Source organism: Ziziphus jujuba, chromosome 12, assembly GCF_031755915.1.
Source record: "Ziziphus jujuba cultivar Dongzao chromosome 12, ASM3175591v1".
NCBI classification, from domain to species: domain Eukaryota; kingdom Viridiplantae; phylum Streptophyta; class Magnoliopsida; order Rosales; family Rhamnaceae; genus Ziziphus; species Ziziphus jujuba.
This window is the reverse complement of record NC_083390.1, coordinates 25,613,823-25,629,070: the sequence shown is the minus strand read 5'-3', so window position 1 is coordinate 25,629,070 and position 15,248 is coordinate 25,613,823. Positions and strand designations below refer to the sequence as shown.

General features: G+C 34.0%; 1 protein-coding gene and 1 pseudogene across 2 annotated transcripts; one reads left to right on the top strand and one right to left on the bottom strand.

Annotated features, from left to right (window-relative positions):
* The first annotated feature begins 4,836 nt into the window (after positions 1-4,836).
* LOC107429714 (trihelix transcription factor ASR3) lies at positions 4,837-8,503 on the top strand. 2 transcript variants are annotated; one of them, XM_016040454.4, is made up of 3 exons: positions 4,851-5,895; positions 6,454-6,501; positions 7,809-8,503. In XM_016040454.4, the coding sequence occupies exons 1-3, from the start codon at positions 5,178-5,180 to the stop codon at positions 8,096-8,098; spliced, it is 1,056 nt and encodes a 351-aa protein (XP_015895940.2). In that variant the 5' UTR covers positions 4,851-5,177; the 3' UTR covers positions 8,099-8,503. The 2 variants fall into 2 exon arrangements, with proteins under 2 accessions (XP_048318715.1, XP_015895940.2); XM_048462758.2 differs by lacking the exon at positions 6,454-6,501 and having other exon boundaries at positions 4,837-5,895.
* A 793-nt stretch (positions 8,504-9,296) lies between these two features.
* On the bottom strand, positions 9,297-11,932 carry LOC112493112 (uncharacterized; annotated as a pseudogene).
* Positions 11,933-15,248: the final 3,316 nt, after the last annotated feature.

Here is a 15,248-nt window from a genome sequence, read left to right as displayed (position 1 = left end):
TCTATCATAAATTGAACTCGGCATGCTACTTTAAGGTTTATACTCTTCGCACAAAAGCATAAAAAAGCTTGGTGAATGATATAGGAGAGCAGTGCTTGGGGTATTGGGCTTATTTCATTTTAATTGCTTTTATATGTCACTACAGTTACTTCAATATCATTGGGCCGTGCTCTGTCACTTTTGAATTTCAATTGGTGAAATTGCCCCTTCAGCCTCCTTTGTGTGCTTCCTAGTTTAATCCTCTTTTTCTTCTTTTCTCATGTAATACCAGTTTACCTTTTTCTCAACCGAAATTTGAAAATATCTACCCACATTTTCTCAACCGTGCCAAGGATATATACTCGTTTTTTATGTTCCCTTTTCTCTTTTATGTAAGCAAAGGTCAAACATCTAACCAATCCATCTTCTGCATTTGTTTTAAAATAGATGTATCACTCTGTCTGCCACTCATATCCCTTTTAGTTTAGACCTTAAGGTTGAGACGGTGATTAAGAAAGGTAAAATGTAATTATCCCAAATTGAAGAAACCCTTTTTTTTTTTTTTTTTTTTTTGTGTTTTTTGGGACTAGGTTAGGACACCTTTTTGATAAAGATAGCATTTCCATTTATATGCTTTTTTTTTTTTGTTTTTTAGGACTAGGTTAGGACACCTTTTGGTCACCCTATTGTATTTTAAGAATAATTCAAAGTTTCGAATATTGGTTTTTTTAATTGTACAAATTTCCTTGTAGAATGGAATTATTTAAGATTGTCTTTAATAGTAAATGTAAATTACTTTTTATATAACATTGATATTAATATTGTTGAAATTTAAATGATATAAATATAATATTCATATTCTTCAAAAAGTGGTGGTTAGGCTCAGTGCAAATCGAATGTTAATTTTAAAATTATTTTTTAATAGTAATATGTATAAAAACTATTTGTGATTATTAATTGATTATATATTTTATTAATTTTGTTTTGAAGAAATTCATTTTTTAAGAAAATAATTCTGTTGTCTTGTTGGCTCACATATAAAGAGTTCGATGTGTTTGTAAAATAATTCATAATTAATTACAATATAGGCGATATTTTCAATTGTGGGAACTTTGTTGGTTTAATTGGATGAATACATTTCAAGGCTATGTATTTAATGCTCGGTTTTAGACAAATTAGTAGCTCCTTAACTACTTCAACAGCAATGACTTTTGCTGTCAAATTGTGAGTTAAACATCTTTCCTTATTTATATAATTTAAATTAGTTTTCTTTTTCAAGAATATTTTTAACTAAATATTTATTATGGTCCATCTGGGAACAAATCTAACTGCTAATTATTGGAGGTTTGGTGTTCAAGTGAACAAATATTGTAAAATCTTGGTTAAAATCACAAACTTTAGAATTTGAAAAGTATTTCATGTAAAAATTTGGACACCCGTGGAAAGCCAAATTCGGTGGATTCTTCCGCTAATTTTCTTTCTTCTCTTTCCCTTTTCTGGTTCATGCATATTTGCAAAGCACACCCCCCCACCCCAAACAAAAAAAAAAGAAAAAAAAAAAGGCAATTATAAAGTAAAATATAATAAAGCTTTATATTTTGACTGTGCATACATATGCCAGATTTATTAGAAAGATGATGACATATTCTGTAACCTTTTATATATATATATATATATATATATATATATATTTATAAAATTAGATACCCAAAGAATATTCATTTTATCTTAAACGAATTTTTTGATATGTGTATAATTGAATAGTTAGATTCCTGTTAACTTTAAAAATTGTCACATTGGATGAAATTGTCCCTGACCCTTTGACCAATAGTAAGAATCAAAGTGATATATTCATGTTAATAATAATAATAATAATAATATCTTTTTTATATTTAATTCATGTATAATATTAAGGCATTGTGATTTGTGAATCCAGTTAAGGAGCATAAGTAAGACCATGAAGAAGGTGAAGTTTGATTTCTTAACCCAACCCTTCACCCTCAGAAAGGAAGGAGAGGGAATGTCGGTCTTTTTCTCGAAAGCTCATCGAAATGTGATTAGCCTTCAGTAATTCCTAAATGGGCCCTCTTAAAATATGCATTACAGCTTTGCGTTTTCGAGGTTATTATATCTGTGACAATATATATATAATTAATTTAAAATTAAACTTAACGTGTCTCAAATTTTTTAAAGGTAAATAAAATGTTCTTAGTTAGGCAATAATATATTAACATGTGTCCTTAATGTCTTATTACTACCTAATAAGATATCTGATTTTATTTTTTATTTTTTTTGGGTTAAGATAATAAATGAGATTATCATAGAATCGTTGTGATATTTGACATATTACCAAATTCTGATCTTTTTTTATGCCTATCTGGCTCTTTGTGATTGGCCTCAGGAAATTCGCATAATTCTAATTCTTGAAAAATTTAATATCCACTCATGATATTGATAAATCCACCTCGTATTCCTGATGATATTGCGGATGCAGAAGAAATCAAACCAAATAAAATGATTGGATTTAGTTTCAAAATTTGAAGTCTATTTTAGGGATTTTCTTTTCCTTTCTTTCATTTAATTACTTACTCTGTTAGGTTCCACGAGAAAATGAAAATAAGGAAAATAAAGAAGAGAATATAATAGGTGGAAAACGAGGAAATTTTTTAATTTCTCTGCTTACTCTAATTTTAATTAATAAATATCACTTGGAAGATCTAAATTCTATTTATTTTGGTTTTTAGTGAACAAGTAACATTGTATTTTATTTTTCTGCGGATGCCAACTTAGTTGGATTTGCTTAGCCAGTTTTGTTTTCTTGGTCATCTTTTTTGATAATTCCACTTATGTATATAAAAATATTAACAAACGGAGTTTTTACTGATATATTTTTACCATAAATTAATAATATCAATAATATTATAGATGCTAAAAAACTTCACTAAATAATTTATTAAATAATATGATATTATATTAGTGGTTTGAATCTTTAATTACATTTATCTTTAAAAGTTCATTCATATATAAATTATATATATTTATTAACCAATGAAATAATAATATATTATTTTTATCATATCATTTGACAAACTATTTGATGAATTTTTTTTATACTTATCATATTATTGAAAAAAAATATGAAATGTGGTCGTAGTACTTAACACTTAAAAAAATGAAAATTTAAAAAGATAAAAATAAATAATTATTTGTTTTCCATAAAATAATTGCGCTTAATTATGTTGATTTCTAAATATGTATGATTGAAAACTATAATTTAGAGTTAGCTTTTTTAATAAACAATTAAAGATGATGATTATTTATAGTACGTGAGAGATTGTTAATAGCAAGTGAATTTATAGAAAATACTAAAGAAATACTGTAACATCCACTGATAGAATTCCACATGTATAATTTGCATACGTTTATAAAAGATACGAAACTACTAATATAATTTCTGTATAGAATTTGGATACATTTACGAAAGATACGAATATAATATGATTATACACATGTAAAACAAATACATATTGGATGGCTTTTATAAATCCCCAAAAGTCTTGCTAGGCGTTTGAATTTTTAAGTTTTTTCCTAAACTCAAAAAGTAGTAATAAAATAGATAGAATTATAATGCAAGAACCCAATATAAAAAGTAGTAAAAGACTGTGCTATAGGATGGGCATCAAAAATTGATATGGTCCCCAATATTTGATGACATGAGAGGGAAAATAAAATTATATGACCCTGTCCTAATCTCCCTTGGGTCACAACCCCTTTATTCATGAGGTTATATGCTTCCAAAATCATATTGCAAGTTTGTGATTATTATATATAAAAATATGATTATGTTCCTTGATTGAAAGTTAGAGCAAATCATTTAATGGAGAGAGAGAGAAAGAGAGATAGAGGTTGGGGGTAGGGATGGTAGTGGTAGCCCTCATAAAAACTTTGTCTAAATTCCCAACAACAGAAAAGTGGCTTTCATATTTTTATTTTATTTTTCTTAGTCATGAAAGTGGCTTTGATTGGGGGTGGGGCAATCTGTGGCCATCCTATAAGCATTAAGAAGAAGCATTAGCGATTAAGTAAAGATTAGAGGAAATGATTCAAAGGGATAAGAGATGTTGAGAAGGAAAGGAGAGGTGGAGAAAATTTTTACTTAGTGGTAGGGTAGGATGCCCTAATCAACTCTCAAATTGATATACCCTCCTCCGTCCACACTTTGTTTGTCATTACCCACTTTCTTATTATATATTTTTTTAATAAAATTAAATAGGAAAAATCATTCATAAGTTTTCAAAATTCCGTGATTTTTTTTTTTATATATATATAATAAACTCAGAATATTACACTCTTTGACCAAAAACAAATCCAACTTCGTAGAAAAATTGAATAGGGGCCAAAAGTAAAACCAAAAAGATCTCATTTTTGATAAATATATATAGATATATAAGGGAAAAATGGTCCCAAAAACCGAGTGTTAATTTATCCTAATTGAAATTGTACGGACAGAAAATGACTCCTGCAACCTCAAAGCCACATCCACTACCTACAAAATGTCCAAAAAACAGTTTGACAAATTCATAATACCAGCAGTGTCCAAAACAAGAAATTAACCCTACCATTTGGCTTTGTACGGTAAGATTAAATATTAAAATTTAAAAACATGTATAAAAGAAATAAAAACCCATTGATTGAGATTTTAAAGGCATGACCTCTAAATATTAATTATACCCTAATAACCTTACTCTAGGGTTGGGGTCAACAGCTGTGTATTTTAGATGCAAGTAAAAAAGAGAGAAAAATTTAAAAAGAAAAAATAAACCCACCAAAGCCAAAGCCACCACCAGAATCTCTCATAATAAACCCACCAATAAACATCCTCAAATCCTTTCCTTTATTATATATACATATATTTTCAATTTCTCTCTCTTTCTCTTTCTCTCTGTTTTTTGTTTTTTGTTTTTTTTGTTTTTTTATTTTTTTTGGTTTTTGTTGGTCTCTCTAATCTCTTTTTCCTCTATTCCTTAACTGAGAGAGAGATGAGCTAAAACAACCCCCTCTGACTGTAAACGCCGTAACGGACCCTCTCCTTCCTACAAAACGCCGTTACTTCAACAGCAAACAATCCATTTAAGTCACGTGCGGTCTAAAGAAACCCTTGCGCTTTGTTATTATTTTCGTTGCTTTGCGTATTTTTTATGGCTTTTGAGCAGGTGAGCCTGCCTACGAACCCCGTTGACGGCGAAACTGACGGCGTGACAAACGGAGTTGAAGCACGGCCTGCGTCCACTGACGGCGGAGATGACGGCAGTAAAACGCCGAGACTTCCCCGTTGGACCAGGCAAGAGATTCTCGTCCTCATACAGGGGAAGCGAGTCGCCGAGACCAAGAATCGCAGGATTCGGACCTCCGGCGCGGCCTTCGGGTCGGGTCAGGTCGAACCCAAATGGGCCTCGGTGTCTTCCTACTGCAAGATGCACGGAGTGAACCGTGGACCGGTTCAGTGCCGGAAGAGGTGGAGCAATTTGGCTGGCGACTACAAGAAAATCAAGGAATGGGAGTCTCAGAGGAAGGACGGAAACGAATCGTTTTGGGTCATGAGGAACGATTTGAGGCGCGAGAGGAAGTTGCCCGGCTTCTTCGACAAGGAGGTTTACGATATTTTAGATGCCGGGTCGGGTGGCGCTCCGCACACCACGCTCCATCCGCCGGCGCCGCCGTCGGAGGAGAAGGACGGTACGGCTGACGAGGTGGAGGAGACGGGTGCGATGTTCGATAGTGGTCGGGGTGCGACGGCGGACGATGGGCTCTTCTCAGACTTTGAGCAGGATGAATCGGGTCGGAGCCCCGAAAAGGAAGCAGCAGCCAAGGAGGGTCCTGGGATTGCCATGGGGATTCCTGCTGTGCCAATATCAGGTAATTGGACTGGATAATTGAAAACTTTTTTTTTTTAATTTATTTTTTATTTTTTAAAGAAAAATAAATAAATGAATAAATATTTGATTCTTTTGGCTGATGTATTTGATATTTTTAACGTCAGTGTGGAGTGGAGTGCATTGTCATTTGGGTTTGTGGCATATTTTGTTGCTTGGTTTCTATTTCTTTGGATTATTTTCAATGGGAATTCAATTCTCTTATTTGGAGTTATTTTTTAGATATTTATGTTTTGAGTGATGCTATGAAGTTGTTTATATAAAATTTTCAGTGGAGTTATTGGCTGCATCTTTTCTATGTAGATTCTTTCTTTTTGTCTTTCCTTTCAAAATCATGGTTATGGCTGCCTTTGTATGCATAAGATTCTAAATTCATTTATTTCTTTGTATTAAGGTTGGATTATCAATCGAAGATCTTCCAATTGCAAATGAGTGTTATTAATGCTTAATTGTATGCTTGGCGTGCGCGCGGACACACGCAAAAATCTTAATATTATTTCTGATATTTCAATTGTTTAAATACCCTCCTTATCATCCACAGAGAAGCAGGGCCAACCAGTTCTAAGGGGGTGTCATGGTCAAGGTCAAGGTAATGTTTCCCTTGCTTGTACTTTAAATTTATACCTCTGTTTCTTATTAAGCTTTTCCCCCCCTCTTTTGGAACTCTTATGGAATTTTGGGATCGCTCTACACCACCTTTGGAAAATGGAAATGGAGACCACTTGCTTTTGCTAGGATTCTGTGTTGGGGTGATTTGGAAACTGACAGTATCTCCTGTTGTTTTGTAAAATCCTAACTCCACAATCAACTCACTCACTACCATGAAAAGATATTTGGGTTATAGAACTAATTATCAGTCTGTGACGGATACTGATGGGCATGTTCTTGAACAAATAGCAATGTGGGAACCATCTCATTTGGCTTATGACCACTTTAAGATTCCATGATTTTCTTTCTCTCTGTCTACCTGGTTATGATTACACCTCCATCCAGCTCGTTCTCGCATACTTTTTAATGACTGCGAACATCTCCTATTGGATTCCATATCAGATATGTGCATATGTTGCCATATTTGCTGTCAACTTTGCCCTTGACAATTTATTGCATTATATGCTTGCGTTAGTACTCAGCCACTGGCCTAGCTTTTAAGGCTTTAATGATATTCAGGACTTAAAATCAAAATATAATTGTTCAAAAAGAAGTGATAGGCATCCATCTATACAGTTTATACCATGAGTATGTCTCAAAACCAATTTTGTAGTTCTTGTCATGACTCATAGTTCTACTGATATTGCAGTATTTCGTGAAGAGAGTTAATAAAGTTGATTTAGGATGTCTGTCATTTCAATGTTGGTGCAAAAGCTGAGTTTAGTACATATTTTATTTGCGATCCTTTCCAGATTTCTTTACGGTTTTATTTTTTATTTTTTATTTTTTATTTTTATATAATAAATTACAGCATGCAATTAGCACAAGAATTCGGTTAATCCCTTTCCCTTTTATGAATTTAGCTGAGGGGCCTTAATGGATGAAATTCCTTTTTGAGTGGCACTGGATTGTATCTCACAAGTTTCTTAACATAAAAGGCTTTTGAAGTTTAAAAAATTGAAACTTGAGTAGTGATTCATCTATTCGTGTCTCTAAGTTCCATGGAAGTTCAAAATCTAGGGCACGTTCTCAAGACTCATGTGATTGATGCCGACTGTATTTGTTCACTGAAATGACCCTTTTCGATTGTCATCGTATGACCTTTGCTTCTTTTCCCTGTTAGCTAATATATCTCTCTTTAAGGAAAGAAAAAAGAGAAATATATATACATATATATATATATATATATATATATATTGATTGTACAAGTCGAACTGTTTTTTGTTTAGAATTCTTTTGGATGTGCAGGTGCATCAAATGAGAAACAGCCAGCCCCAAATCCTGAGATCGGATCTACTTCTAAAGATGTACGGAAGCGAAAACGGTTTGCTTTTGATGGAGGAGATGATGAAACCAGTCTGCAGAATCAGTTGATTGATGTTTTCGAGAGGAATGGGAAGCTGCTGGCTGCCCGTCTTGATGCTCAGAACTCTCATTTCGAACTCGACAGGGAGCAGAGGAAAGATCATACTGCTAGCGTAGTCGCTGTTCTTAATAAGCTTGCAGATGCATTAGTGAGAATTGCAGAGAAGTTGTAGCAGAGGACAGCCAGAACTTAGTGTACATAACAGAGAATTCTCTCACAAAAGACCATTAGGTATTAGCGGGCGCTGGAAAAATTAGACTGAGGGTTTTGGCATCTCTATCTTCCTTCGGTTTTCTTTTTTCTTTTCTTTATAATTTATTTTGGCTTCTTTTTTGGTATATGCCACAACCTTTTTGTGGCTTATCACCACCATTATAGGGCCTATACACAGGGATTTGAGAAATTTTAAAGGGTCGCCACATTTCGACTGCTTTTCTGTCATATATATTCCAGCTATATATTTGAAATTTTTTCTTTTTCTATATACTTTATTGATTGTACAGTACATGGTGAGGCTGTTAATATTTGATAAGATACATATATTATTATTAACTAATGCACAGCTCTTTATTTTGTCTCCTTACCTCCCAACATATGTGCAGGCGCTTATGATGGAGAAGGATACAGTCTATATATCTAGTGTTTCTCTTTTCTTTTTTCTTTTTTTGGAAAATATCTAGTGTTTCTCTTCAGTCGCAAAGATATGTGAGATTCACATATGGGTCTTTATTATTATTATTATTATGGTGAACTTCACGTATGGGTCTATGTGTTTGTGAATGAGAAGTAAAGAGTATCTAAAATTTGTTCAATAGAGAGGGAGAGGGTCTATCCAAGTCCAAATATTAGGTTTGATTTTGGGCGATCTCCTGAAAGATTTTTCCTATACTAATCAGTATCCAATTTCTTAAGCTGGATCATTCGTGTAGAGAATTTTAGCAACTTCTTATTCTACTGTGAGTAGTGGGTTATAGCATAGGACAAAATTTTCCCTATCCTATTTCCTTATGTTGACCGTTTCTAATCCCATTACCCAATGAGAAATTGCACTACAGCCTAGACAGAAAAGAACCAGAGATTGTTGGGAAGCAAAATTTAAGCGCATTGTCTAAGGAACCTGTTGTGTTAGGTACGTCCAGCAAATCCACAAGAAAAGAGATTTTAACTTGGAACCCTTTACTTTTTGTTGTTTTCTCGTTACCTAAAAGCTTAACACAAATTAACCATATTGATTATAATTACTTAGAGCCACAACCTTGCTTAAAATATGACTGGGTCACATTTGGCAGCTGACACTTGCCAATATGATGCGAAAGCATAAAGAGCAGAATGCATTTGTAATCAACAAATCTTGAGCCGACAATGAAATATGAAGACTAACAAGGAACAAGCCACTAATGTTTAGTTGCATATACATGATTCACTACAAAAAACTTTTGGTTGAGGTTTCATAGAGTAATGTTGGATAACCATATTAATATATAATTACAAGGATTGAATATAAATAAAATGTTCCGGATAAATTGACATATATTTTTGTGACTTTTGGGGGAATACAGAAAAACTAAAGCCCGCATCTGCACTGCAACTTGACTAAGACGCTAGAGAACATCAAGAATCAGAGTAATCTGATTCTGCCTCGACATTATTTGATACCTTCGAACGGGTTTTAGGAAACCAGCAACTCGGTCTGCTGCATTGGTTTCTAGCTCCTCTTCCACCATTGTACTAACTTCACCTTCAACTTGCCCAGTGGCAATGCTGTCTGGGAAAACCGACTGATTGCTGTTACCAATGTTGTCTTGCTTCCCCTTGTTGCTATCGCTTGCTACTTTAGCGTCACTTGACTTCTTCTTTGAAATAAACGTCATAGGCTTCTGTAAATTTGTCAAACCATTCCCCACTTCTGAACCTGATTTACCGTTAAAACTTTTGTCCTGACTGGTGAAGTTTATACAAGCCTGGGCATTGTCATCATCCTACTTTACTTGTCGGATCAAAAGTGTAACTAACATGCATACCTATGCAGGTTTACTAGATAATCTGGTACGCCAGCAACCTTTTGGGATGATAGAGCTACATAATCTGGAACTGTTGCATTCTCAGATGCTTCTCTACTATCAGTTTTACAACCAATCTCAAACTTGCCACGTTTTTGTGAGTTTGAAGATGCCTTGTCGTTTCACCTATCCAATATAGATTTTGGAGGAGTATCGCCTTTAGATGCTTTTACAAGCAGCTCAAGAACTTCTATAGCACAAGCCATGATGGAATTAATTTGTTGAGCTTCAGCTTCATCTTCGTCTTCCTTCAGCCTAAAATTTGCAACAAGGTGATTTGCACGTGGGTCCCTTATATTGTGAGAATTTAAATAAGTCCATACGCAGTAAAACCCCTGATATACAAGCGATCCCCTGCATTTTCTCTTCCACAAGCCACTTTGTCAAATTCATCTTCCTCTTCCTGAAGCATATTCCAAGATATGAAAAGGCAATCAGCTTTTATTTAAAAGTGAAAAATTTAAAAAAAGAAAAAAAAGAAAAAAAGAAAAAGAAAAAAGGTTGTTGGATGCAGGAGGTGTCTACTTTCTTTTAATCACATGCTACGCTTGCATGAAAGATCTCACTCACTCATACTCAACAAGCTCCATTAAGTGAGAGCTTACTGGCATTTTAATTGATTAATAACATCACAACTACATTACTTCTTTTACTTCTTTACAGCTACAGTAGAACCACGTTACAGCATGATGCAACATAATGGGTAGCATACAGACGTCACGCTATAAATAAGGTGGTCTTACTCTACTATCACTAAGAATTTTCCACCCAAAACTCCCCCCAACATCACACAACATTGACACTTCCATGAATATACCAGAACCTATTGTTAAGATACAGACTAAGTAATCGTCAATCAATTCGTTATGCATTTGGAAATTCAAAAGTACTGTATGGTTGCATCTCAACATAGAACCTAAATTCTCTGCTTGTTTTTCCCCAATGCTTGTGTATGCTTTTCTTTTTTCTTTTTTTTCTTTTTTTTTTATATTTTTTAACACTTATATATTAACACATGTCTAATTTGGATGGATGATGTGGATTGACAAATGAAAGTCCACATAGAACCTTAACCCCAGATTCCAAGATAAATAGTTGCAGACACTATATCTTTGATGCATTTTCACAACTGGAATAAATAGCGAAAACCCTTTTATGGGCATTTTCAACCTACCATTCCAACCGGCCTCCAAAATGCATACGTATATTAGATTTGAGCACCGATAAGAATGGAAAGTAGCAATCAGATAATGCTTATTTCTTACTCTAATTCAAGCAAGCAAGTTTTTGCTTTCAAAGAGCATTGCATATAATAATAATAAATAAATAAACATATTGTTTAAAAAAAAAAAAAAAAACATTTACCTCATAATCGAGACTGCAATCCAAGACCATGGAGGATCTGATGCTCCATTCATCTTGACCATCCAGCCCTGGCCCGTACGGTCCATCCTCGTCAAGACCTTAATCGACACCATCTAGCTCGTCGTCTTCAACCTCTTTGCCAAGCTTCCTTCTCCTTGAAATTCTCCGATCCTTCTTCATATTATCACCGAACGACGACGAACATGGCGTTTCGTCACTGCGACAGGTGTCCGGACACCTCCTCCATTGTTTCCGCTCAACCTCATTGTCGGTGATGGACCAGAGTAAGGATTGCAGAGACGAACGATCCGAAACTCTTTCCTACTCGGACTCCAAAGTTGTCGTCAATGGATTCTTCTTCTCTGCATTAAAGCGGCAATAGAGATGGATGGTGAGATTTTGCTTTTTCTTGTGGTTGTGGGAATTATTACTTTCTTCAGGGGTCTGGTTGTAATTTGAATTTGGGCCGAATATAGTTGTGTTGTTCCAGAAAGATAATGGACCTCATTTCGCTCTCTTTGTTCCAGGTAGATCCATCTATCAATGTCTAGAAGAACTAGGCCCACAAAGAGAAATAGCATGTGTCTTTTTTCGTGTAAAAGGTTTTTTTTTTTTTTAAATTTTTTTTAAAGTAAAATTATTGCTATATAGAAAGTTATAATAAAAAAAAAAGTAATTTTTAAAGTACATGGTCTATAAGTTAAGATTTAATAACAATGTAGTTTGAGGGTGAGGATTTATGCCAAGATAAGATTAAAGCAACAGTTTTGTCAATAGATTATTCCATAGAAATATTGACGCTTAGATATACTCTTGCTGTATGAGACACAATGTAAAAAGTGTATTGAATAACAACCCATAAACAGCCTGATTAAGCGGAAATCAATATTTTAAATATTAAAGCAATTCATAGATCCTAAGAAGGAAAAGAGAAAAGAAAAAACAAAGCAATGCCGGCTTCGCTTTAGTTCATTGTTCATATGGGCTGTCCCTGTCTGTCGGCTCTTTAGCTTCCCTTTTCTTGTTTTGCTCATTTTCTCTTCCTTTCTTTTTATGTTAATAATTTCTTTGTCTTCTTGATTTTTAATGTATTACCCTTGGAGTCTACATCTTTAGGGTCTTGGTTGTCACTAAAATTGCAGTGCACGTGTTCCCGTTTCCTAATCCTTCACAAAATACACCAAAAACACTGTATAATGTTTTACTAAAGACTTTGCCATCCTAAATTCCAATGTAGGACCTTCGCCAGAAGCAATCTTCCGGGTAGATGGACCTATACCAATCAGTGTCCAAAATCTATGATATTACCATGTAAATATTCTCATTTCCTCTACCAGTATCAACATTTCAAACGTAAGTGTGGAATTGATTAAAAACATTTTAACGCTAAAATCGATAATACAATATCATAGAATAAGTTTGAAGACAATGGAGGAATTGACTCATTATATTAACTGAGTCAGGTATCTTATATATTTAATGTCTTTGATTTGTTTGTGAAATGTGATATCATATCATATTATATGTACATTCTTGTAATTTTCACAGCAGCTACAATTCCTCTGTAATTTTCTGTCCATTTTGCACAAAAGATTCCTACTTATAATTTCATGTCGTACAAGTTTAATAAATGCTTAAAACTTTGGACGTCTTTACTAACGTACAAAGTCAGTAACATTCTTTTTTAACGTTTCCATTGGCCATGGCTCAAGACTTTGGTGAAAACTGAAAAATATATGACAAACCCATTTGAATTACCTTGAAATTAGCTCCATATGATAATTGGAAGTTAGTACAATAATGAACAATACTAATCGAATTCTTTTGATGAAACGGTAATTTGGATAAGCTTAATAAGCCAAGAGAAAGTCCTCCAGAACTAGCTAGAATTACTCTTGGAAATTAAAGCTGAAAGTAGTTCAAGTCGTGTGGAATAAGAGAAGATGGAGCTAAGGATATTTTTTCACCAAAAAGCAAAGGCTTTGAGCTACCATTTTGTTGAAAGAGCAGAAAAAGGAATCGCAAATGGTCAAAAAGTAACAAACATAGGCCATAGTCGGCATCATAAAAGTTCCATCCCTCTCCTTGACATTCTTTTATTTACCACTTTCCATTCAGTCTACATACACCTTCTAACTATTCCTATCTCTCTCTTTCTCTCTCTCTCTCTCTCTCTATTTTTGTAATCCCAGTGTTTAACCTTTATTTTTCCTTTTTCAAGGACAAAAGATTGCTAAAGCATGGATTCACTATCTTAGAGCAAGTTTCTTGTCCACATTAATTGATGCATTTGGTCTTATTTTAATGGCGGCTTTCACTGCATATTACACCACAGAATTAAACCAAAATTGGGTTCTTTTTTTTTTTTTTTTTCTTTCTCATTTCGCTATAATTATGCATATATATTTACCATATACATATATATATATATATATATAGTTTCAAAATATTTCATTCCTGAAGGGAGAGAGATTGCTAATGCCACTCCTTTGACCGTTTATAATCTCTGTCGTCTTCATATGCATTGTGCGGCGTTATATTATAATAAAGAATCTTGCCCATAAAAAAAATTTGCAGGCTGTTCCCTAATCTTTATTCATCTGCTGCAGAGCTGCAACCATATGCAACTGGGATTGAGATCCCCAGACAAATTTTACCCTTTGAATATGACATAAAAAGAAAAAATCTTTAATTTAGATCTATCTCATTATTCTTTTTTTTTTTTTCCGTAAAAAATTTACAAAAAACATGTCTTTGTAGTATCGTGTATCAGAATCCCTACCTTTATACATATATATATATATATATTAATTCGATTTTTTATTTATTGTTATAGGCTTGCAATAATATATATAACAGTTAAATGTGATAGCTTTTTGCACAAATAATAATAGCAAGTGGCAACTCTCAATTCTAATCTAATAGGGTATCAATTGGTGGAAGGCCATGACAGATTATAGACCAAATATTCTTTGGGGGTGTTTTTATTAATAGAAAAAGACATGATGAAAGGTATTGTTTCTTTCATTGCTATAAAATTAAGTTAGGCGTGGGACATATTACATTACAGAGTATTTGTAAGCTGTAAATCTCTTCGCCATGAATTGCTTGAGCTCTAATCTTTCTATCCAAATTCAAAAGAAATAATGGCGATGAGGCGGTCCATCAACGAGAGGGGATATTTTTTTTTTTGCTGTCTATTTTTTTGCCATTTTACAGGACCCTGCTGTGGGGTTGTCCATCTTCCCCATCTGATAACCCACAACCGACTCATGCTCAGCTGAGCTTCCTTGGCAGGTCCCACCCTCCAAGATTTTTATTTTTATTTTTCCATTTTCTACCTTTTTTTCAGATAAAATAAAATTAAAATCGGTTATTTCGTTGTCAGATTTGATAATTACATTATTTAGATTATTCTTCTTTCTTTCTTTGTTTTTATTTTTATTTTTATTTTTATTTTTTAATAATAAAACAAATTAATTAATTAATTAATTTTGTTGCTGTACTAGCTTGTCTGTCCGGCCAAGAAAATGGAGGGAAATTTTTAGTTTGGATGGACCCCACTTTCTCTCGAAGTGCTAGGTTTGCGTGACAGAAGCATCCCAAAGATGGAACACCACTCTCACGCTCTTCGTTTCGCGGCCAAAGCGCGTCGCAAACTGCCAACTCCATTTCAGCCGTTGGATTTCGAGGACACTCCACGAATAACGCTCGGCGTTGCTCGCTGCTTTCTTTTAGAATCTTTAAAACACGCGTCGGAGAGTGCGATGGTGAAATGTCCTTTTAACCAGTTTCTGATCATCCTGTAAAGGTAGCGACTGTCAGGGACTCGGACAGTCGCAGCTGATCTCCGTTACAAGACGGACAAACCCCGTTTTGATATGGTGGGGTTTTAGT